The 22850-nt window shown below is 37.7% G+C and overlaps 1 protein-coding gene across 5 annotated transcripts in view; it reads left to right on the plus strand.

Moving 5' to 3' along the window:
* Positions 1 to 22850, plus strand: part of GRB14 (growth factor receptor bound protein 14) — a 117227-nt gene that overhangs the window by 82312 nt on the left and 12065 nt on the right. For 2 of the 5 annotated variants that reach the window (XM_058715107.1, XM_058715110.1), the window contains 6 exons: positions 8096 to 8217; positions 10144 to 10218; positions 13293 to 13430; positions 18602 to 18712; positions 18904 to 18999; positions 19140 to 19196. In XM_058715107.1, the coding sequence (XP_058571090.1) occupies positions 8096 to 8217; positions 10144 to 10218; positions 13293 to 13430; positions 18602 to 18712; positions 18904 to 18999; positions 19140 to 19196 (599 nt within the window). The remainder of the gene's footprint in view (positions 1 to 8095; positions 8218 to 10143; positions 10219 to 13292; positions 13431 to 18601; positions 18713 to 18903; positions 19000 to 19139; positions 19197 to 22850) is intronic. The other 3 variants (XM_058715108.1, XM_058715112.1, XM_058715109.1) reach the window with 2 other exon arrangements.

Raw genomic sequence — 22850 nt, forward strand, 5'->3', positions numbered from 1 at the left:
TGGTCAGAGGCTGTTCATTTTTCTCTGAAAATAAGATTGACAAAATGTATGTAGTTTCTACCTAGCCCAGAGAAGTACAAGGATCATTTGTCTCCTGGAGTTTCCTGTGACAAAGGTATACAAAGAATTGTTTTCTGGGCGAATTAGAGGTAAAAGCCACTTTTGTTTCTTCTCTTATCAAGTGATGAGAAGAGTAGGGAATCAGGTTTCTATTTGAGCCCCACGCTGTACTTTCAGTAGATTCAGCGAAGAAATCCAGGCAGAAGGTCACAGGTGAACACTTTCCATTCTGGGAGGATTGAGGTTTTTTTTTAAAAGACTTTGAAGTGAAATCAACAGTTTCAGAAGAAACTTCTTTCCTCTCTTCTTCTTCCTTTTTTTTTTTTTTTTTTTTTTTTTAACGTTTATTTATTTTTGAGACAGAGAGAGACAGAGCATGAACGGGGGAGGGGCAGAGAGAGAGGGAGACACGGAATCGGAAACAGGCTCCAGGCTCTGAGCCATCAGCCCAGAGCCCGACGCGGGGCTCGAACTCGCGGACCGCGAGATCGTGACCTGAGCCGAAGTCGGACGCTCAACTGACTGAGCCACCCAGGCGCCCCCCTTTTTGTTTTTAAAGAAAAAGTTTCTGAAATTAAATAGGAACAGAATTTTCTGTACCTATTATTTGGTAATGTTTCATTGTATTTCTGAGACACTTCACAGATCTATCAGAAACAGAAATGAAACTTAAAGTGATATGAAGCTTTTGTTTTGGTTTCAAGAAAGCTTTTCTTTAGTGTTTGGAGACTTTTCCCCCTTTTTTCTCTTTTTTGGATGCTGTTTTGAAGCTATTTAAGAGGGCTTCTCTTCTATTTTTCTACCTACACAGAAATGGTATATAGTCCCTGTCATTCACTTTCCAGTGACTGAAAAATACTTTAAAAAGTTTTCTAAGCAGACTTGTATCCATAAAGATTTAATAGTATATTTTAATATGGTATTTTAGGTGAATTTATGAAGTTTTAAAAATAAGGTCTTTAAAAGAGTCGTGATGAATTTATGAGAATGTTACCTGTGTCATTTATCACAAGACAACCCCAAAAGTCTCTGGATTCATTCTGGGTGACAGTTCTTAATATCATTGTTCTCAAGTATTGCGGCAAAGAGCTTCTAGTTGCAGAATTAATTTGTTTCTTTTTGATATTTAAGACGTCCATTGTAAGTTATTCAGTGGGATCATTCCTCTGGTTAAAATCCACTTGGTTTTAGAATGGCGCTAAAGAGGAAGCATCAGTGGAAAGTTAATTAGAAGCCCTCTGGACCAGTACTTGTTTTGTTTTTTCTGTTCTCAGGTCTCGGTGATGATGTCCCAGGCCTAACCTAAGCAAAGCAAAGCCGGTCTTCTGCAACTTTTCACCCCCTCCCCCCGCTTATGAGCTTTTTTGTTTTCCTCTCAAAGTTATCCATCTAGGCATCTTGTATCTTCATGTTGAGCTCCTCCCTGTTAAGATTTGTATTTAGTTAAGTGTCTGCCTTGAAAAAAAGAAACCATGAATTTTCTGCAAGATGTGATTAACTGATAATTATGCCTTTTAGGGTTATTTGGATTATTGTAACATTAATCCTTTAACGTAATGAGGTTTGGTTGTAGGATGGTATATGACAGCGCATCCAAATTTGGATACAAATATATAAATTGAAAATGCTTATTAATATAATACGATTTTGGAAAGCCAGGTTGTGTAGTAGGCAAGTTTTATCTCCATTACCAGGGGAGTGTGTGAGGTGAGAACATGTAGCTGCATCTGATCCTCTGGGCTTTGTTTGTCTGCTTTCTTATGTGTTTTCTGAATTTTCAGTAGAGTACCCAGAAATCTTCTTTGAAGGAATGCAAAGTATGCCTTGCCCTATCTCACATACTCTAGTTAGTCTAGCTTTATTTGAAGAAATTTTTCTTCTTAAGATTACCAGAATATTTTCCTGATGCTAGTAATGCATTACTTACGCGTTTGGTATTACGGTTCCATGAAATTTTCTGCAAATACCGTACTCTATTGTTCCTTTCTACATTGTTACTCTGGGCTTTGTTTACATGTAGACTACTGCTTGGTTGGTGGTCACAAATAGTACTTGATAGTGCTTTTCGTGACATACTTGTCATAGCTGTTCACATACAGCTTGGCTTTTCTGCCTGTTTTATTTCCTCTTTTGGGGCAGTCCAAATTCAAGTGATTTATGTTACTTTCATGTGAGGTTAAGATTGATGTGATTTGAAATATTGCCCGTTATTTTCCTTCTCCTTACACTCAAAATGCAGTTTTTTTATTGACTTAATTAGCAAATATTTATTGAACACATTTCAAAATAAAAGAATTTGAGGCAGCTGAAACATGAGAGGTACAGGAACATGAGAGAGGATATTAGTTGATATGGAAAGAATGAACAGGATATAAATAGGCCCAGCAGAGGCTGTAGGGGGTGCCCCTCAAGTGGGAGCTGTAGTGAAGGCAGAGGCAATACTTGCAAAGGAAAAGCATTGACTTGGGATCAGACACCTGGCTGCTCTTCAAATCCTGAGATGTTCACTGTTCTGAAAAATGGAAATATAACTCTCATGAAGCTGTGATATTACTTTACCACAGACCTGGTGGCTTCAAACAACAGAAATGTAATCTGTAACAGTTCTGGAGGTGAGAAGTCCAAAATTGATGTCAGTGGGCTGAAATCAAGATGATGGCAGGGCCAGGCTCTTTCCGGGGCTTTAGAGGGAATCCGTTCCTTGCTTCGTCCATCTTCTGGTGGTTGCCATCGTTCTTGGCTTGTGGCTGTGTCACTTGAGTCTGCCCCTGTGGTCACATTGCCCTTTCCTCTTCTGTTTGGGTCACATCTCTTTCTGTCGCTGTCTCATAAAGATCCTTGTGACTGGATTTAGAGCCTACCTCAATAATTCAGGATAATCTCTTCCTCTCAGTCTCTTTAAGTTAATGACATCTGCAAAGACTTTGCCATATAAGGCAACATTTATAGGTTCCAGATGTCTTTGGAGCCATTGTTGAGCGTACTGAACTGAAAATATTAAAAGAATTAAATATGGCAAGGAGAAAGGTCTCAGATGGAGACTTACAAAAATGTAACTTCCTTTATTTCAATAATTTGAATAATTTTTTACTTTCAGCCTCCTGTCTTCTTCACAGCAGACAGTTTAATCTTCTGTGTATTTATTTTTTTGTGTGGATTGTTCTCAGTCTTGTTGGGGTTAATAATAAATTCAGGTTCTGTAAATGAGTTACATATGGGATTAAAATATTCTTAGTTGAAAATTCAGACCTGCTTTCACTTCTGCAACCTTCTGCTGAGGCATTAAGTCCCAGGACAGGTGTTTGCCTAACTCTTGTCCAGCTGTTCATATTCTGTTCCTGTCAAGCTTATTGACTGAACCATACAGCCCCCTAAGTCTGAACACTTGTCTTAGCTCTTCCCTGTACCTGCTGGAGATGTGGTGCTACTTCCATGCTCTTTCTTCAGAGTGGGATGCCATGGACTCATCTGCCCTGATGTTGCCCTCAGTTATGGCTTCTCCACCATGCTGGATGTAGGGCTTCTATTGGAAACGAGATGTCTCCTAAGGCTACCCTCTGGTTTGAGCCACATACCACCGTTAAACTTATCTGGTGTTTTATCACCATCGACTCATCACCCTGAAAGCATTCTCATTCTGGAAGGGGACAGGATACAGGGTCACTTGGGACCTATACCATCCACTTATTATTATCTAGAGCAGTCTCTACTCCGTCCTTTTCTTCACCAACACCTTAACTACAGCTCCTTTCCCAGAAGATAGAAGGTGGATCCTTGTATGAGGCAATCAAGGATTGGCTAGACATGATTCTCCCCAAGCACTTATATTTGTCAAAGATTGGTAAGGTCTGTTGTGAAGTTCAAAAGTAGAGGAAATACGTTTCTTTATTTTTTTTCCTCTCTGTATAGTGTAGCTTGAGGTCAGAACATATGATGTTTCTTCAGTGGTAGAGAGGCAATGGGTACAAAGAAACACAGGTTGGTAAAACAAACAAGCAAACATTTTGCCGACTACATTGAAATTTTCTTCCTGTGCAGTTGCAAAAAATATGGATATCATGCTTAGCAAATAGTATTTTTAATGTGAACCTGGGTTTCATAAGCTTGAAAATATCAGCTGGTTTGTGTGAGAAGGAGACCAAATTAAGGATAGAGAGATTGTTAGGGATGTGACTTCCCATGGGATATCTCAGTGACTGCTGACTCTCCCAACCTACTTAATAGTTTTTCAGACTCACTGATAGCAACACAATTCTTCCAAGAGATTGAGTGGAGGACCTTGGTGTCTCCCCTAACTACCCTCTCTTTTCCATTTCCTATCCGATTTGTCAGCCAATCCCGTTAGCTCTATCTTCAGAATATGTCCAGATTCTGCCTGCTTTGTACATCTCCACCGCTGCCACTCTAATCCAAGCCATATCATCTCTCCCCTCATCAATTGTAATATTCTACTAAATGTGCTTCCTGCTTCCACCCTTAAGTCTTTTTTTAAAGTTTTTTATTTATTTTGAGAGATAGAGTGAGAGAGAGAGCACACATGTGGTGGAGGAAGGGCAGAGAGAGAGAGAGAGAGAGAGAGAGAGAGAGAGAGAGAACAGAGAATCCTAAGCAGGATCCATACATTGTGCTGTCAGGACAGAGCCCTATGTGGGGCTCAGTCTCACAACTGTGAGACATGACCTGAGCCAAAATCAAGAGTCAGGCGGCTCAACCGACTGAGCCACCTAGATGTCCCCACGTTGAAGCTTTTAAAATCAGCTCTCCTCCGCAGCTGATGCAATCCAATGAAAATATAAGTCAGTTCGTGTTATTTCTCTATTCAAAGTGACTTCTCCTCAAACTCCAAGGAAAGGCCAGAGCTTCACTATGAACTGCAGGGTCTTTCCTAGGCCTCCTTCTATCTCATCACCATTGCTTCTCTAACCTCTTCTCCTAGTACTTGTCCCTTTGCTCACTCAGCTTCAGCCGCATTAACCTCCTTGCTGTACTTCAAACACGGAACGTTGCTCTTGCCTCAAAGGCTTTGTTCTTGTTCTTCCTGTAGGTGTCTGCTTGGCTCATGTCCCCTTCTCCTTTGGGTCTTTGTTCAAATATTACCTTCTCAGCGAGATCTATCCGGCAAGCTCTTGAAATGAATTCCTTTCCCCTATGACCTCCTCTTTTCCTATGCCCTGCTCTATTTTTCTTTGTAGTATTTATTCCTGCCTTTTAAGAGTCGCATTTTATTTATAGTCTGTATCTTCTCATTAGAATGAAAACTCCATGAGGCAGGGATTTTTGACTGTTTTATTCACTACAAAATTCCAAGCCCCAGGATGAATGTCTGACACGTGGTAGGCCTTCAAGAAATATTTGCCAAATGGATGGATGAATGAATGGTATAACTGCTAGACTCCATGGGTGTATCCCATAGAAAGTAGGAAGTAGATAAGCTTTTTGAGCAAGGGTCACGTTGACACATATGTTTTATGAAGCTTGCTGTAGTATTAGTGTCCAGGTTGGATTACAAAAATAAGAAACTAGAGGTTTGGAGATTAGTTAAGAAAAGGTGAGGGTCTAAATTGGGATTGTGATCATGAGAATGAGTGAGGGGTTGTTGGTTGTGTGAGAGACACTTGGAGGGAAATCTCTAGTATCTGGGGATAGCAAAAGTGGAGGTCATGGGAGTGGATATAAAGACGCAATGGAGATAGGAGAATTTAGGAAAAAGCAGTTTGAAAGAGAAAAAAGAAGAAGACTTTGTTTTCAAGTTTATTTTTTTATTTTGATAAAATGTACATAACATAAAATTTACCATTTTTAAGAGCATAGTTCATTGGCATTATGTACATTCATATTGTTGTGCAACCATCGCCACTGTCCCTCTCCAGAACATTTTTATCTTCTCATGGTGAAACTCCAAATCCATTAAACAATAACTCCTTGCTCCCTAGTCCCTGGCCACCACCATTCTACTTTCCATCTTTATGAATTTGTCTATTTGTACCATTCTATAAATGGAATCATGCAGTATCTGTTCTTGTGTATTCTTATTTTACATATAATATCTTTTAGGTCCATCCATGTTGTAGCATGTGTCATTCCTTTTTAAGGCTAAGTATCCCATTGTATGTTTGTCGTACGTGTTTATCCATTCATCTGTTGGTGGGCAGTAGGGTGTTTCCACCTCTTGTGAAGGATGCTACTGTGAACATTAGTGTAAAAATATCTGTTCTGCTTTTGCTTCTTTTGGTTATATACTCAGAATTGGCATTGCTGGAAGTAATATTTTGGGGGAATCACCATACTGACTCTGGATTTAGACAAACTATGTATGAGGTGGTGGAAAGTCTAGCAGCTAGAACTAGAGCACGAGTGAAAGTAACTGTGGCCAGAGATTCCATCTCCAGGAACTTGACAGATGGGATGGCTGAAGAGAAGAGAGTGAATTAGTTTAAGAAAGGGAAAGAAAAGATTTGAGCCAAAGATGACATCTTAGGAGGGAGGAACCATGGGAGCTTGTCAATGAGACAGAAAAAGAGCCATTGGAGTTAGGAACAGAACCCCAGAGTGTTGATACACACTCAACTTGAAGTCATCCATATTCATTGAGCTCTTACGAGAATTTCCTTTCAGATGAATAAGCTTCCATTTAAGTATGACTTTACTTTCAAGGGTTCAGGTGTTGTAGGTCACAGATCACTACTGAGTGTTGAATGTCTGAGACACGATACTTTCCAAAAAGGTCCTAGAAGCACCTAAAAAAAGCAGAGGGTTTCTGTATTCCTTAGTTGGCTGTTCTTCACTTCCTGTTTTACATTAGTAATTTCACAGTAACTTTTCTTTATTGTTGTTTTTTTATTTCTGTTATTGAGGTATGACATACCTTAAGAAAAGGGAACAAGCCATATGTGGACAACTCAATGAACTCTCCAATGTTACATAAACTTGGATATCCAACACCCAGAACAAGAAATAGTATTTCCCATACCCAGTGGTTCCCGTCATACTCCTGCTCCCTCACCCACTATCCCTATTATCTTGATTTCTAACACCACAGATTTATTTCGCCTGTATCGAATTTCATGTAAGTGTAGTCATGTACTATGTACTATTCTTTGTGTCTGACTTCTTTCATTTAATATCATGTTTGTGAAATTCACCCACACAGTTGTGTGTTGTAGTATGTATTTCACTGTGTAAATTTACACAAGTTATTCATTCGTTCATTCTCAGGCTGATAGGCATTGGGTAGTTTTCAGTTTGGGGCTCTTTGAATAGCACTGCTATAGACATCAGGTTTCTTATTAAAATACGAGTTGTGTATGTTATGTTCACCTCTTTAAAGTTGTCGCTGCCTATTTCATTTAAGTACCTTTCCTCCTAAGTGCCTTCCCACCCTACCTAATTATCTTCATTGTTAATACAAAATATAGTTGCCTAAACATTAGTTTTGAAAGCATAAAGTGCCCCTAGAAATTAGGTTTCTTGAAATTGTATGTGCTTGCATTAAATTTTTTCCTTTTAAAGCATTTATTTTAATTTTTCTCAACTATCCAGATTAGGTGTCTCAAATGCGTTTTTGAACCTGTCAAAATTTTTCATGTCTTAATAGGGTGAATTGTTCAACCTTGAGGCAAATATTTTAATTTTGGCACCACGATGAGCTGGAGAAAAAGAATAGCTCCTAAATTCTTAATGCAGATTTGTTATCAAACTTAATTATAATTTACATGGCAATAAAAGGAATTGAGAATTACCAAAAAGTGCATTGTGATATTTTGTCATTTTTTCTCCTCAGGTTACAGTCTGCTTTGGTATAAAAATCAACATTACTAATTCAAAGTTGCCAAAAATATTATCAACCTGGCTGTCCTAGAATTGAGTTGAAATTTGCTGTATTTAGTAAAGATGCATAATATATTTTATATATTTGTATGGATACATGTGTCCACACACGTTTCTTTCTACCTGCCTATTTGTCTGTCTGTCTATTCATTCATCTGTCCATCCATGCATCTATCTGTTGACATACTCACTGAAACATTCCTTACAGAAAGAACAATAGAAGACCACGAGCTGGTGATGGAAGTGCTATCTAACTGGGGAATGGAAGAAGAAAATAAACTATACTTTAGAAAAAATTATGCCAAATATGAATTCTTTAAAAACCCAATGGTAAGTGAAATCCCCATTAGTACTTAGAGAAAATAAATGGATTTGTTAAATTTTATTTTATTTTTTGTGAAGAAAAGAGTCACTATGAATAAAGTATAATTTCCTATTTGGTAACTACGAAAAATGTAATTTCCTATTTGGTAAATTGTAGGTCAGAATTCTGTTCCTTTAAAAATCATAATTATGTTTTTTCTTACTTTATCAATGATTAGTCAGTATGATCATAGAAGTTCAGATAGGTAGTTTGGGGGAGCTGTTTCTTCTTCTTCTTGCTTTTTAAGAAAACAAATATACATTTAATTTGGGAAATCAATTATTAGATATCCTCAAGCAGCTCCAAAATATTATAGTTTAACACTTTTCAAAGAATGTAGGAAATTTAAATAAGAAAATTTCTAAAGTAAAAACAGATTGATGATTGTTTGGAGTGCTATAGCTCAGCCAAAAATTATTGACATGAATCTTGCTGTTCCAAAATATTTTTTCAGTGCTATAATTACTGAGCTAAGTAGAAATGAGCTAAAGACCAGAGCATTATCCAATAAATACTTCTTTCATTATAGTGCTCTTTAAAAGAAAATAAATGTGTGTCACATTCCTAGGTATCTGCAGAAGTCAAAAGAGCCCCTGGGCTCATTATTTTAAATTGTTTTTGTCGCTGCATCTATAGCGTATTTTTACACTAAGTTTTGGATAATTGAATTGAAATGATCCTTTATGAAAAATATATGATACATACTATAATAGAATATTTTCAAGCCCTGAAAGACCTCTTATGTTCTCTTTTATTTGAACCTATTAATAAAAACATAATGGAGTGATCTTTGACAAAGAAAATAAAAGAGTCCTAATAAAAATTAAATAGAATTAGAATTTGAAGGGAAACTGTTTTCTTGTTGTGAATCTTTGTTAAAAGCAAGAATTTAAAAGTATAGTTAAAGGCATATGGTTTAGTGCTTGTTTTGGGTTATATATCATTATGGTTGTTGTTATTATTATTATTATTATTATTATTATTATTATTATTTAAACAAGTCTGTACACTCATTTTGTAGACCTAGAGCAGTGGTTCTCAACTGGGGGTGTTTTGACAATGTCTGGAGACATTTTTGCCTGTCATTACTGGGGTGGAGGGACAGGAGGGCTGTTAGCGGGTAGAGGCCAGGAATGCCATAACTAATACTAACACAGTATTAGACCAAATGTTAATAGAACTGTTGTAAAGGCCTGTCTTTCCAGGAAGTATAGAGGTCTATATTTTCCCAAACTTGTCTGATTATAAAAATTACCTGGGGGTGTAGAGAGTGCTTATTAAAAGCATAGGACCCAAGACCTACCCAGACCTACTGAATCAGACACCCCAGGAATGAAGCCTGGGAATTCCAGTTTTAAACAACTGTCCTAGGTGAATTTTATGATTAAACAAGGTTGGACAAAGAGTAGGTTGAAAGGACTGGACTTTTAGCCTCTGGCCCTATCGTAAGTCCTGGCTCCTCTACAGTGGCTGTGACCTGGGTTATACCGTCTACTTCTGTGAGCCTTGAGTTTGTGAAATGGAGTTGAGAATCCTCTAGCACCTGCCAGCCAGAATGGCTGTAGGACTCAGGGAAGAGATATGGGAGCAAGCACGCTGCCATCGTGAAAGCAGTGTTTGGTAACTTGACGTATGTGGATCTCTCTGCATCTGCATTATCTGAGGGTGTTTGCTAATCTTTGGGCCCTACCCACACCTTCCCCTTAAGATACATGAAAGTAGAGTCCAGGGACTGGCATTAAAAAAGAAACAAAACAAAACAAAACAAAACACTTCAGGTGAATTTTCAACACAGTGACTTAGAGAACTTTTGCTCTAGCTTACTATAATGGTCATACTGAATCTTTTCTAGCATGGCTTTTGAGATAATGTAACCTCTATCTTTTTGTCAGTATTTTTTTCCAGAGCATATGGTGTCTTTTGCAACTGAAACCAATGGTGAAATATCCCCCACACAGATTTTGCAGGTAAAATATATTCCCATTGAAGTATGTTAAGTAACAGCATGATAAAGGGGAACTTCAAGGTCCATATTGATACATGCCCAGATTTTGAAATGGTATACCTTGACTGATTAATTTTTGCTGGAGGTGAAACTAAAAAGAAAAGAAAGAATAGGAAAGGAAAGAACAAAACCTGAATAAAGAATTCCCTAAATCAGGAAAGCCTCCTAACCCCATTTTTCTTCCCAGTTTTGGCCAATTGTGAAAGGAATGTGTATCATGAAAGGAAACTTGCAGAGTAATTTGTTCTATGATGTGTTTAAAGATTATGTTAGTCTTTTTGAAAAATCAAAATCCTCAGTAAAGTGTAGGCATTTTACTGACAGATATTTAGTATTAACTTTTATAATAAGTGCTCTCAATCCATTTGTGATAAAATATTCAGCAATTAAGTGAAAGGAGAAAAACAGATATAAAATATATATATACATATCATATGCTGACATGTGTCATAACCATGTTGGATATCTGAGCAGAATTCTGAAATGTTTTAGCTGAATTAAGAATGCTAGTTATTTAATTAAGAGTCTCCTTAGTTTTGTATCTGTTGGGCTCGTTTCTGCCAAACTGGAAGTGGCTTTACAAGATCATTTTTAAAAGATATTTTCATTACATTAAAAGAATGATTTCAGGGGCGCCTGGGTGGCGCAGTCGGTTAAGCGTCCGACTTCAGCCAGGTCACGATCTCGCGGTCCGTGAGTTCGAGCCCCGCGTCAGGCTCTGGGCTGATGGCTCGGAGCCTGGAGCCTGTTTCCGATTCTGTGTCTCCCTCTCTCTCTCTGCCCCTCCCCCGTTCATGCTCTGTCTCTCTCTGTCCCAAAAATAAATAAAAAATGTTGAAAAAAAAAATTAAAAAAAAAAAAAAAAGAATGATTTCAGTTATTTTATTTTTCGTAGATTAGTAGATTTCACATCACAAGCTCTGCCATTGTTAACAGGTTAATGTTGAGCAATGTTTTTATAATGGTTACTGTTTGATCTAAGCCTTCAGGCATCCTCAGACCCACTCAATATTTTCTGACCATTAAAGAAGACAACTTTTAATATTTCCATAATAGATACTACTTTAAGTATATTGGTATTTAAATATACTGGTAACTGTAATGGGTGGTACAGATCTGTTTTCTATGGGCTTTTAATAGGCTATATTTCATTTTTGCTCTTCACAATATTTTAGAAATGTGATTAGTCTCAAGAGATTTTCCTGAAAGCTTCTTATATGCTACTGGGTTTCACAGACATCCCATCAGGATATTAGGATGAGTGGCAGCGGCCCAGCAGCTATGCCTGAGGACCCCCCGCCTCCCCCCCCCCCCCCCCCTGCTGCTCTCAAGCCCTCTCAGTGCTTCACTACTGGCTTAGGATACAGGGTGGCGGGCTGGAGTTTTTATTCCACCTCCTTTCCCCAATTCTCCTATAATATAGTTATATTACTTTAATGTGAAATTATAAAAACAAGAAAAATCATAGCTTTGGAATCAGATAGTCCTGCATATGCCTCTGACCTTTTCTCTCCACAGAGGCAATGTTTCCACTTTTAAAACGTTTCTTCTTTTTCTAGTATGACCTCTGTGACTCCCTTTTTAAAATTTAATTGGTTTGGTTTAATAACTTGGAAAGCACTCAAACTAAAAAACCTACTTGCCTGTTTTGCATGTCAATTAATTAATAACTGTGGCTCATTAAATTAAAAAATTTAATAATTTACTTAAAAACATACATATCTATTCTCAGCATTTCCCAGAGTAGCCTTTTAAAATATGTCATATCGTTTTAGCTAGTAATTTCTCTTTCAGTTTTTCCATTTTGCATTTGTTTATTCATAGGGATTTCTGTTTTCTTCTTTTAATGAGATGCTAATGCATTTCCACTGTCTTATTAAGGATGCAGAGCACAGCCACTCATACAGAGCTCTTCCTTTTCATTCTCACTTTCCCAACCAGCACATGCCTACTGTCTCAGTTCATTATTACTGTGTAACAAACTGTTCCAAACCTTAATGGCTTAAGTGCCCACTCACATTTTGCCAACAATTTTGCGGGTCAGGAATATGGAAAGGGTTTAGCTGGGTGGGTCATCTCTGAGGCACATGGGCTCTCTGGAGGTTTGAGGATCCCCTTCTAAGATAGCTGTTCACTGTGTGTCCCTGGTACTTCTTGGCCTGCCTGTCTCTCTCTCTCTCTCTCTCTCTCTCTCTCTCTCTCTCTCTCTCCACATGGGTTCTCATCCTCAAGGGCTTTCCTAGTTGTATTGGGTCTCACACAGCAGAGCCATCTCGGGGTAGTCACATTTCTTATGTGACAGCTAGCTTCCAAGAGTTAACTAGTGAAGGACTAGTTAAGGACCAGAACTGGAACTAGCTGACTATCACTTCTGCTGTATTCCATTGGTCAAAGCAGTCAGAAGCTGTGCCCAGATTCAAGGAGGTAGAGAAACAGACTCCAGCTCTTCATGTGTCAGTGGCAAGATCACTTTGCAGAAGAGCATGTGGGCTACGAGATGGTGCTGCAGCTCTCTTTAGAAAACACCTGCCGTAGCCATCCACAATCGAGAACCTTGGTGGACAAAGAAAAGACTGTTTGCTTTACCTCATCAGGGAGGTGAACTCAGCCCAACTTTCTTAACAACTGAATAACTGAAGTCAAGATTGTAGTCTTTATTTTGACTATGATGAAGTTGATATGTTCTCAGGGAGGAGCATAGAAAAGCATAGAAACGTATCAGGACTTAACTCTTAGACAAAATCTAGCTTTTCAAGACGGACATTTAAATAACTTACCAGTTTGGTGTTTGGCTAAGTACTGACCACTTAGAATGTATATTTTGTGCACATATTTTTATTTGGAACTTGCCTTGGGTTGTCAAAAGAGTGATTTATTTTCCGTTGTATTTATATTGCCATTTCTATAATGGCTTGTGTAAGTGGTATTGACCCTGTTAGATTTTACATGGTTATATTTGAAATCTTAACAAGATTATTATAAGGCTACACTATCATTGATTCAAAAATACTATGAGAATGTCTAACTTTCTTCCAGATGTTTCTGAGTTCAAGCACATATCCTGAAATCCATGGCTTCTTACATGCAAAAGAACAGGGAAAGAAGTCCTGGAAAAAGATTTACTTCCTTCTAAGAAGATCTGGTTTATATTTTTCTACAAAAGGGACATCAAAGGTAATTGAAATGTCAATGATATGCTATGAATTGTAAGTTAAAGTGGGGTTTACTTTTTTTACTGCTTATATCAAGAGTTGGTAATTATAGATTCCAAATATTTGCTACAATTTATCTATCCTTTAAAAATGTTTATTTATTTATTTACTTACTTACTGAGAGAGACTCCCAACATGAGCAGGGGAGGGGGCAGAGAGAGACTGGGAGGGAATCCCAAGCAGGCTCCGTGCTGTCAGCGTGGAGCCTGACGCAGGTCTTGATCTCACGAACTGTGAGATGATTACTGGAGCTGAGATCAAGAGTCGGAGACTTCACGGACCCAGCCACCCTGGTACCCCTGCCATAATCCATTTAAGAACTGACTATTCAGCTTTGTTTCACACTAGTTTCAACATAGGCCCTGTGATGGAAATCTAGATGCTCTTATTTCAGTACCACATACTGTGCTCATTTCTTCTCTACTCCAAATTCACCCCCTTTTTCCTTATCCTCGATTGCAGATTTTGAGGTCCAATGTAGTGCACATCTTTTCTTTTCACCACAGGTTATGCTGCTGACCTTGCCCACTTCTGAACTTCTGTTGTTGATGCAGTTAGTAACACCCAGCTGACTCTGTAATTGCTCTTTAATTCCTTTGTCTGTGTTGGTTTTGTCTCCTTAGCTAGATTGTAGATTCCTAAAGGAAGGTACATTACCATCAGGGTGGATATATGTGTTCCTTTGTGTGCTTGTGTGTGTATACCTGTGCAGTCACATAGACCTACTTGTGTGCTCCTACATGCACCATCACTCATACATGTAATTTCACAGTGCTCAGCGCTGCATTGTCTGTATTTCTGTGTAGTCTAGTCAGTGTTGACTATGCCTTGTTTTATGAGTGCTGACATTTTATGTGATGCATTGATTTACCTTTCATGTGAAACTACTTTTGAGAGTTTTCATGGGCGACTATTTTAATTCTGTTCTCATGCATCTGTTGTTGTCAAACAACATTGTTGATTCTTTGTTGGTAATCTGTCATTTTTTTTCTGGCTGTTTTTCAAATATTGTGATAATCATTGATGTTCAGTAACTTCCCTGACCATATTTCTAGGTGCATTCGCATGTATTCTGATGTATCTTACTTGATTCTCACCATATGCATTCAGTCTGCAAATTTCTATTTTCCTTTTATCCTGGGAATGTTAATTTATTATTTATTTCTCACTCTCATTATGTGATTCTTTAAATTTCTGTAGGATTTTCTGTCTTGGTTACTTGTGGCTGCAGGCACACGTTTGCTTGTGGAGGCCTCACTCTCTCCTCACGTGGCCTTCTCTTTTTCTCCATGTCTTATAAGGACACTTGTCACTGCATTTAGGGCCCACCCAGATAATCTGAGATTGTCTCATCTTGAGATCCTTAACTTAATTACATCTGTAAAGACCCTTTTTCTAAATCAGGTTATATTCACAGTTTCTTGGGATGGGGGCACAGGCATGTCTTTTGTGGGGGAGGGGGATGACTATCATTCAACTCACTATAGGAAGCCAATGAAAATTTTTGAGCAGGAGAGTGAGATAATCAAGTTGTAAGATTACTATGGCCATAGGGAGCTTAATCAGAGAGAGGGAGAGAGAGAGAAAAAAAGAATGAAGGGGAGGGAGCAAAGGAAGCAGAGAGTGGAGGGGGACACAGGGAAACAGATTATCTAGAGGCACACACAGATGCTAATTAGATAGTCACTCAGCAATGCAGAGTGGAGTTGATGGGATCTAACCTAGGCCTATGATGAGCTGGGGTGGGGGTGGGGGGGTGGTGTGGGTGGCGAAAGGGATGGATACAAGATTCAATGGCAAGTGGCTAGATCTTGTTGACCTTGTTGATGTGAAAGGAGAGGGAGCATTTTAAACATTCGTAAAAAAAGGAAATAAAGAAACACTCAAGGATTTAATAAACAGGAATAGGAGGTTTGCTATCACATTATCTTAGAAGTAAGATCATGATCTGAGCTCTAGATATATTGTGTTGAGGGTGAAGCATTCAAATGGAAATGCCCAGAATACAGTTAATGGGGAGACCAGATATACCAGTGGTGGTCCTAACAGGAGATACAGAGCCACAAGGAGTAATACTTGATTCTTTCATACTTTTGTGAGCTTTCCCTCAGATATGGTTTTCCTTTGTTGCTGTTTGCAAGAGTACATGCATATGAGTGTGTATTTCGTTGAAGTTTAAGTGATGGAATGGGGCTCAACTAAGTTAGTAATACATTCTCTTACAGACGTATTTTATTTTTAAGTGTATGTCATTCGACTCCTAGCATCCTGTCATACATATGCATTAAACTAATTTTTTTGAACATTTTAACTAATTTTCAAATTTTTCTATCATAAATTATGTCAGGATAAATAATTACCTGTTTCTGTAATTAAGGTTTTGCATTTTCTTTGGTCTAAATTTTAGTGGGATTGCTTTTTTATCCTTTGTTTGTAAGTGTGAAGTTATATATGAAGATTTTTTTAAACAAATACATGCTTGGTTATCTTTTTTTTTTTTTTTTAACTTTATTCATTTAATTTGAGAGAGGCAGAAAGCATGAATGGGGGGCGGGGGCAGAGGGAGAGAGAGAATCCCAAGCAGGCTCCACACTGTTAGCACAGAGCCTGACACAGGGCTCGAAACCATGAACTGTGAGACCATGATCTGAGCCAAGGTCGAACACCGACTGAGCCACCTAGGTGCCCCTATTTTTTTATTTATTTTTTTTACTTTTAACATCAGAGAAAAGTGGCTTCTAAATCCAGTAATCATGTTGATCATACTTTTTCCAGTGAACCTTCACTGGAAGATATGATAATGTTTCTTTAATTTCTAAATTCTCACTTCTTCAACAGGTTTCTCATTAAAATCAACTGCCCATTATATTTTTACTTTAGCCTTCCCCTCCTTTCCCTGCCCAACCATTATATAAAAGACAGCTCTGATTCCTTCTACTGGACCCATGCCTTTTTTCTTGTGATGGTCTTTCCCTTGGCCAGGCCAAATCACAAGCATCAAACATCTGTTCTCAGTCCATATTGTAGCTCTTTTCAACATAGTGTCTGACTTTGCTGTATATCAGTACATAATATTCTTCTCTCTGGCCTGTGTCTAATGAGCTCATGTTCCATACATGAAAATGATTTTAAATTTCCCCTCAAAAAAAGAAATTCAAGGTATTAGGTAACCTCAAGGATTATGACCTTAATATAAATTATGCAGGTTATCTAATGTCTAATGACATTTCTACCTGGTAAAGATACAATTTCCTATCCTTTTTCTGTGAGAAGGTCTTGATTTATTATAATTTCTGAAGATCTGGGCTGTGTGGGAGTTAGTTCAGCACTGCTACAAGCCTTGGAGATGTGCCTGTGACTTTTATTTAGGGAAACCTCTAAGTATGCCCCTCTTCAACTCTCCCCTTGTATACACATGCACGTGTAGCCTTTGCTAACCAGGCCAACCCAAGCTTGTGGTCTTGATTTGTAAACCTTGATATGTCTGCAGTAATGGAGCAAAAATCTGTCAAGAAATGAAACCCATCATGCCTCTGTAGCCTTTGAGGGTTTCTCAAGCTGCCCTTTTCTTACATCCAGATGACTCAGCTACGTTGACTGCTACAGCACCAGTGGATGGGGGATGGTTTTATCTTTTCTTCGTAGAAATCAGACATTTTTACTAGCAAATCAGTTTCTATCAAAAAATAGTTTTAAAAGCCATGACAGTAAGAGTATCTCTCTCCTTCCTCTCCCCTTGTTCCAAGGGCGCGAGGCTGGGTCTCTTTCAACAGTTTTCTTTTCTGCCTTATTCTCCCATGGAGTTGGGAACTGTAGTCATTCATTAGATCAAAATGCCTAACAGTGACACACAGAGGAACAGTGGCATACACAGACACTCTCACTCTACCAATCATCAGGGATGCAATAGCCTGCTGGTAAATGACTAGAAGTATTTTGGATTTGGATCTGAATGGGTTGCTCAAACTGCTGAATGTTCTGGGTTTTCTGTCTTTTCTGTTTTGCTTTATTTTGAGCATTGCCTCTCAAATTTCAGTGCATATGAATAACCTGAGGCCTTGTTAAAATGCAGATTGTGATTCAGTAGGTCTGTGGTGGGGCCACACATTTTACATTTTTAATAAGCTCCCGGGTGATGCTGATGCTGCTCGTCTGGGACCACACTACTAGTAGCAAGATTTTAAAGAACAAATGCATTTTGGTCAGTTTAGATTATGCATTCAACCCCAGAATTAAGCACTTCTTCAAGTTATTAACCTGTCACAGAATAATATGACCCAGTGATTTCCCATGACCAGCTTTAAATCTCATGGATTTCCCAGAGAAGAAATAGCTGTTCATGATTCCTTCCACTTTGCCTTGAACATCAGACACATTCCACTGCCAGGTAATTTCCCTGAACTCATCTGTACAGGCTTCCTTCTTTTCATAAAAGTAGTCAGGCCACCTATTTCATTGTTTACTGTGATGTGCTGGGCAGTACGCAAACAGGAGGGGTGATCGTTTCTAAACAAAGCAAGAATCATTGTCTCTTTCTCTTCCTTCTCTGTCTGCCGTGGAAGCTCAAACCAAGCTTCTTGCCTTTGTTCAACTACCATTATTTGAAACCTGGACAAGGAAAACATTTCCAAAAGCCATCCTTTGCTGCCTCTTTCCCTGAGATTCTTGAAATCTAGTTAAAGAGAAAACTTTATTATTTTTTTTTAATATATGAAATTTATTGTCAAATTGGTTTCCATACAACACCCAGTGCTCATCCCAAAAGATGCCCTCTTCAGTACCCATCACCTACTCTCCTCTCCCTCCCACCCCCATCAACCGTCAGCTTGCTCTCAGTTTTTAAGAGTCTCTTATGCTTTGGCTCTAAAGAGAAAACTTTAAATAGGAAGGTAAATGTTTTGCTGTATACTGGAAGTTAAACTTACAAACAAGTGGCCACTTCTCAAATAATATTGTATCAAGCTTCTGGTTCTTTTATGGATATAGTAACTTAATTTTTCTTCCCTTTTGTTTCTGTGACATTACTTGGAATATTTTTTGCCAAGGTATAAATTATGCAACATGATTGAAACACAAAGAGAGTGTGCCAAAATATGTGTTCACTTCAACACTCACATATATATTTTTTTAAAGGAACCACGGCATTTGCAGTTTTTCAGCGAATTTGGCAATAGTGATATTTATGTGTCACTGGCCGGCAAAAAAAAACACGGAGCACCGACTAACTATGGATTCTGCTTTAAGGTACAGGCTTAATATTTTGATAGATGAATAAAGCAAGCCTCAGCCTTTTAGGTAAGCTTGAGTTTCTTTTAATTTGTTTTAAAAAGAGACAGCTTTCTCTTATATATAGGAGAATTTTAGTGGCTTTTATTTCAACAGGTGTTACCTTCAAGATATGCATTAACGATAAACAATGTGCTGTGGCCTTCTAGCCTAACAAAGCGGGAGGGCCCCGAGACCTGAAAATGCTCTGTGCAGAAGAAGAGCAGAGTAGGACGTGCTGGGTGACCGCGATTAGATTGCTTAAGGTAATCTCGTCGCAGGCGTGAATTCCTATTAAATGCTGGGAGTGCCATGAAAGTGTGAAAACATCTGTATTTCAAAATGTGAAGACTCCTTATGAGTCCATGTACCCAAATGTATGTATTTTATTTTTTTTATCTAAAAGATAAACATTTGCAGAGTAGAGTGGAATCGCCTAATGCATTTATCTTTTGTGTGTGGAGTAAGTATTCCATTTTTACAAATGCTCTGAATTTTATTTTTTAAAGAGTGTTACATAGATAGCTAGTGTAACCAATTAAAACTTCTATACATGACTCAGTATGCATTTTCAACGTATTGCCAACAATCCAACATGACATATATTTTAAAATGTGCCCACTGAAGTATGTTTAGTGTGATGGTTTTACATTTAAGTGTTGTATAAGTTGTTTTAGAGTTTACTTCAAATTATTATGCAAATTTTACTATAGATATACTATGAAAACATCCACTTTGTGCTAAGTAGAAATTGTAACCTAAATAAGCATAGTTTGTTAGTGAGCATTTTGAAAGGAGTAAGAATGTTCTAAAGGTTATGTGGGGAAGAGAGACATAGAGTGATTTCTTCTAGAATGTATAGAAAACATATTTAATTTCAAAACTTGTATGGTAGTAAATTTAACACAACTTCATAATTATAAAAATTATCAACCATTTCCTTTTGAAGAAGGGCAAAATAATCAGAATCAGAATTATTAGCTGTCTTACAAGTTTTGGAAAACAGTTTTATTTTTTATTCTTTTTTTTATTTGCTCTTTTATTTTATTTTTTATTCTTTTTTAAATTTTATCTTTTATCTTTTTAAATAAAATTGTATATGTTTTTTATTCTTTTATGTAATTGAGGTGAAATTCACATAACATAAAAGTAACTGAATTAACTATTTTAATTAACTATGCTAACATTATGAACATATTACTAACTGTGTACACATTAACAACATGAACAATACAATGGCATCTCGTTCATTCAGAATGTTGTGCAACCACCACCTCTGTCTAGCTCCAAAAATTTTTTATCACCTCAAAAGGAAACTCCATAACCATAAAGCAATGACTCCCACCCCCTGGCAACCATCCATGCCTGTGTCTGTCTCTATAGGATTTACCTATTTGGACATTTCATATAAATGGAATCATATAATATCTGATCTTTTGTGTCTGACTTCTTTTATTTAGCATATTGTTTTGTAGTTCATCCACCTTATAGCATGTCCATAATTGATTCCCTTTTTATGGCTGAATAATATTCCATTGTGTGTGTGTGTGTGTGTGTGTGTGTGTGTGTGTGTGTGTTACAGATGTGTAGATATATGTTAAGACAGTTTATTCATTTATCCATTAATGGATACTTGGGTGTTTGCATCTTTTGATTATCGTGTATAGTACTGTTATGAACATTTGTGTTTATGTATTTGTTTGGATACCTGTTTTCAATTTTGAGGGTATATACTGAGAAGTGGAATTGCTGGTTATATGGTAATTCTGTTTAACCTTTTGAAGAATTGCCAAAATGTTTTCCAAAGTGACTAACGTCTACCACCTGCACTATATGAAAATTCCAATTTCTTCATATCCTCACTAACACTTGTTATTTTCCTTTAAAAAAAAATAATTATCCTAGTGGATGTGAAGTGGTATTGGAAGGAACATCATTTAAATGGCTTTATGGAAGCTTTTGGATTAACTATGAAATTTGCTTCCTTTTGCTGTTATGGCAGATAGCAACCGTAGTTACTTTATTACAAGAGACTTGTTTTTCAATAGTCAACCGTTAAATGACTATCATGATTTTGGTTTCAACAAAGCTTAGAAGTCTTGATTCTTTGAAACCCTCATGGTAAGTAATTGCTTCTATGTTCTCATTGTCATAAAATGTAAAAAAGAAAAGAACTTTAAAGAGTGTTGCAAACCAGACAAAGAAGTAGTAATTAGTTAACTTGGGATATGCATTGGAATCATCTGAGAAGCACTCTCAAGTCCTATGTGCCCAGCCCCGTCCTTGGGGATCCCGATTTAGTGAGTGAATTCCAGATGTATGCCTGATTAAGAACCAGTAACCTCATCCAGTCTTCTCCTTTTATAGATGAAGAGGCTGGCATTCTTTGGAATCCTTTAACTCATCACAGTCACAGTAGAGAAGGTACCTTGAGGTCTCTGGTTTTCTCTTTCCTTCCCTTAGAACTCTGGAAATCAGGGTAGGCTGGTAGAGGAGATGCTTTCCAACCTTGTTAGTCAAGGCTTCCTCCCTTCTAATTTGATCTCAAGGTCAAACACCCAAGTCAGGAGCAGATGGTAAGCCCACTTCCTTTTTTTTTTTTTTTAACCCACTTCCTTAAAGCAGTCTTTCTAACATGCAACTGATTTTACTAGGATACACCTTTTTTTTTTTTTTTGCATAAGTAGAATTCTGCCAGTAAAATTATGATATGCTTTCATATCACTTATGATTTTTATTTTCATTTAGTTATTTTATATTTATTTAGACTTATAGATGCAGATTTTCATCCTTTATCAATTTTGTGTACACACACACATCTATCTATCTATCTACCTGAAATAAATTGTGTGAGCTACCTATAAAACTTCAAATTCTAAGTCTGGTTTTCCTGAATCATTTTTTCTCAGAGCATGGACACCCATATTTCATACAAACTCTCTAGCTCTGTGCCATCAGGAGCTTCAGGGAGGAATAACTTCTCAGATAGGTGCTCTGCCATGGTCCCTGGGGTTGTCTTTCTAGACAGTGGCATCCCCTTTGCAAGGTTTGATGCAAATGATTTTTTGATCTCACCAAACATTTCAGGCAATGGCAAGTCACTTGGTCCACAGTGAATATAAGATGCCATAGTTAAGTTAAGGCAAATTTATGAATGTTAAAATTTGAAAAGAAACGTGTGTCTAAGAATTGATGAAATGTATTAAAAGCTTTTTTTGATCCTTCCATATACAGGATGCTTAGCTTCTGGAAGATTGTCTCCTTTTCACTTTTTCTTCTCATTTGATTTCTTTTTAAACCATCTTTCAAGGCACAAATGTCCACTTTAAAGATGCTCCATTGTATTAGTTTCTATGGGTGTTATAACAAATGACCACTTTAGTGGCTTAAAACAACACAAATTTATTATCCTACACCGCTGTCATTCAGGAAGTCTGAAATGGGTCTAATTGTCCTAAACACAAGGTATCTGAGAGCCTACATTCTCTTCCAGAGACTGAGGGAGAATCCATTTCTCGTGCCCTTTCCAGACTTTAGAGGCCGCCAAGATTCCTTGGCTCATGGTCCCTTTCTCTACCATTAAAACCAGCAATATTAAGCCAAGACTTTTTCATGCTATGACTCAGTTCTCTTTTGTGCCTCCTCTTCCACTTATAAGGGCCCTTATGATTATATTGGATCCACCCGGATAATTCAAGATACTCACCTAATTTCAGCATCAGCTGATTGGCACCCTTAATTTTATCTTCAGCATTAATTCTTCTTTGCCAGGTAACCTGACCTAATCACAGGCTCCAGGAATTACAATGTGGACATCTATCAGGGCCATTATTCTGCCTACTATATATGTATCCCGTGTGTGTGTGTGTGTGTGTGTGTGTGTGTGTGTGTGTGTTCAATTGTGGTAAAGCTTTTCCAGACGAGGCAGAGAGGGAGGCAGGCATCACTGAGAACCTTTATCCTGGAGGCAATGATAAACCACCTAACAGTTTTAAATGGGAAAGCGATATGATCTGTTTTACAGATCTGTTAAACAGATCTGTTTTAACATATCCAGATGCAGGAAGGCAGGGCTTGCCAGAACACATATTTGAAATGCTCTAACAGGGGAGTCAGT

The sequence above is a fragment of the Neofelis nebulosa genome, chromosome 2 (genome assembly GCF_028018385.1).
Source record: "Neofelis nebulosa isolate mNeoNeb1 chromosome 2, mNeoNeb1.pri, whole genome shotgun sequence".
Lineage (NCBI taxonomy): Eukaryota > Metazoa > Chordata > Mammalia > Carnivora > Felidae > Neofelis > Neofelis nebulosa.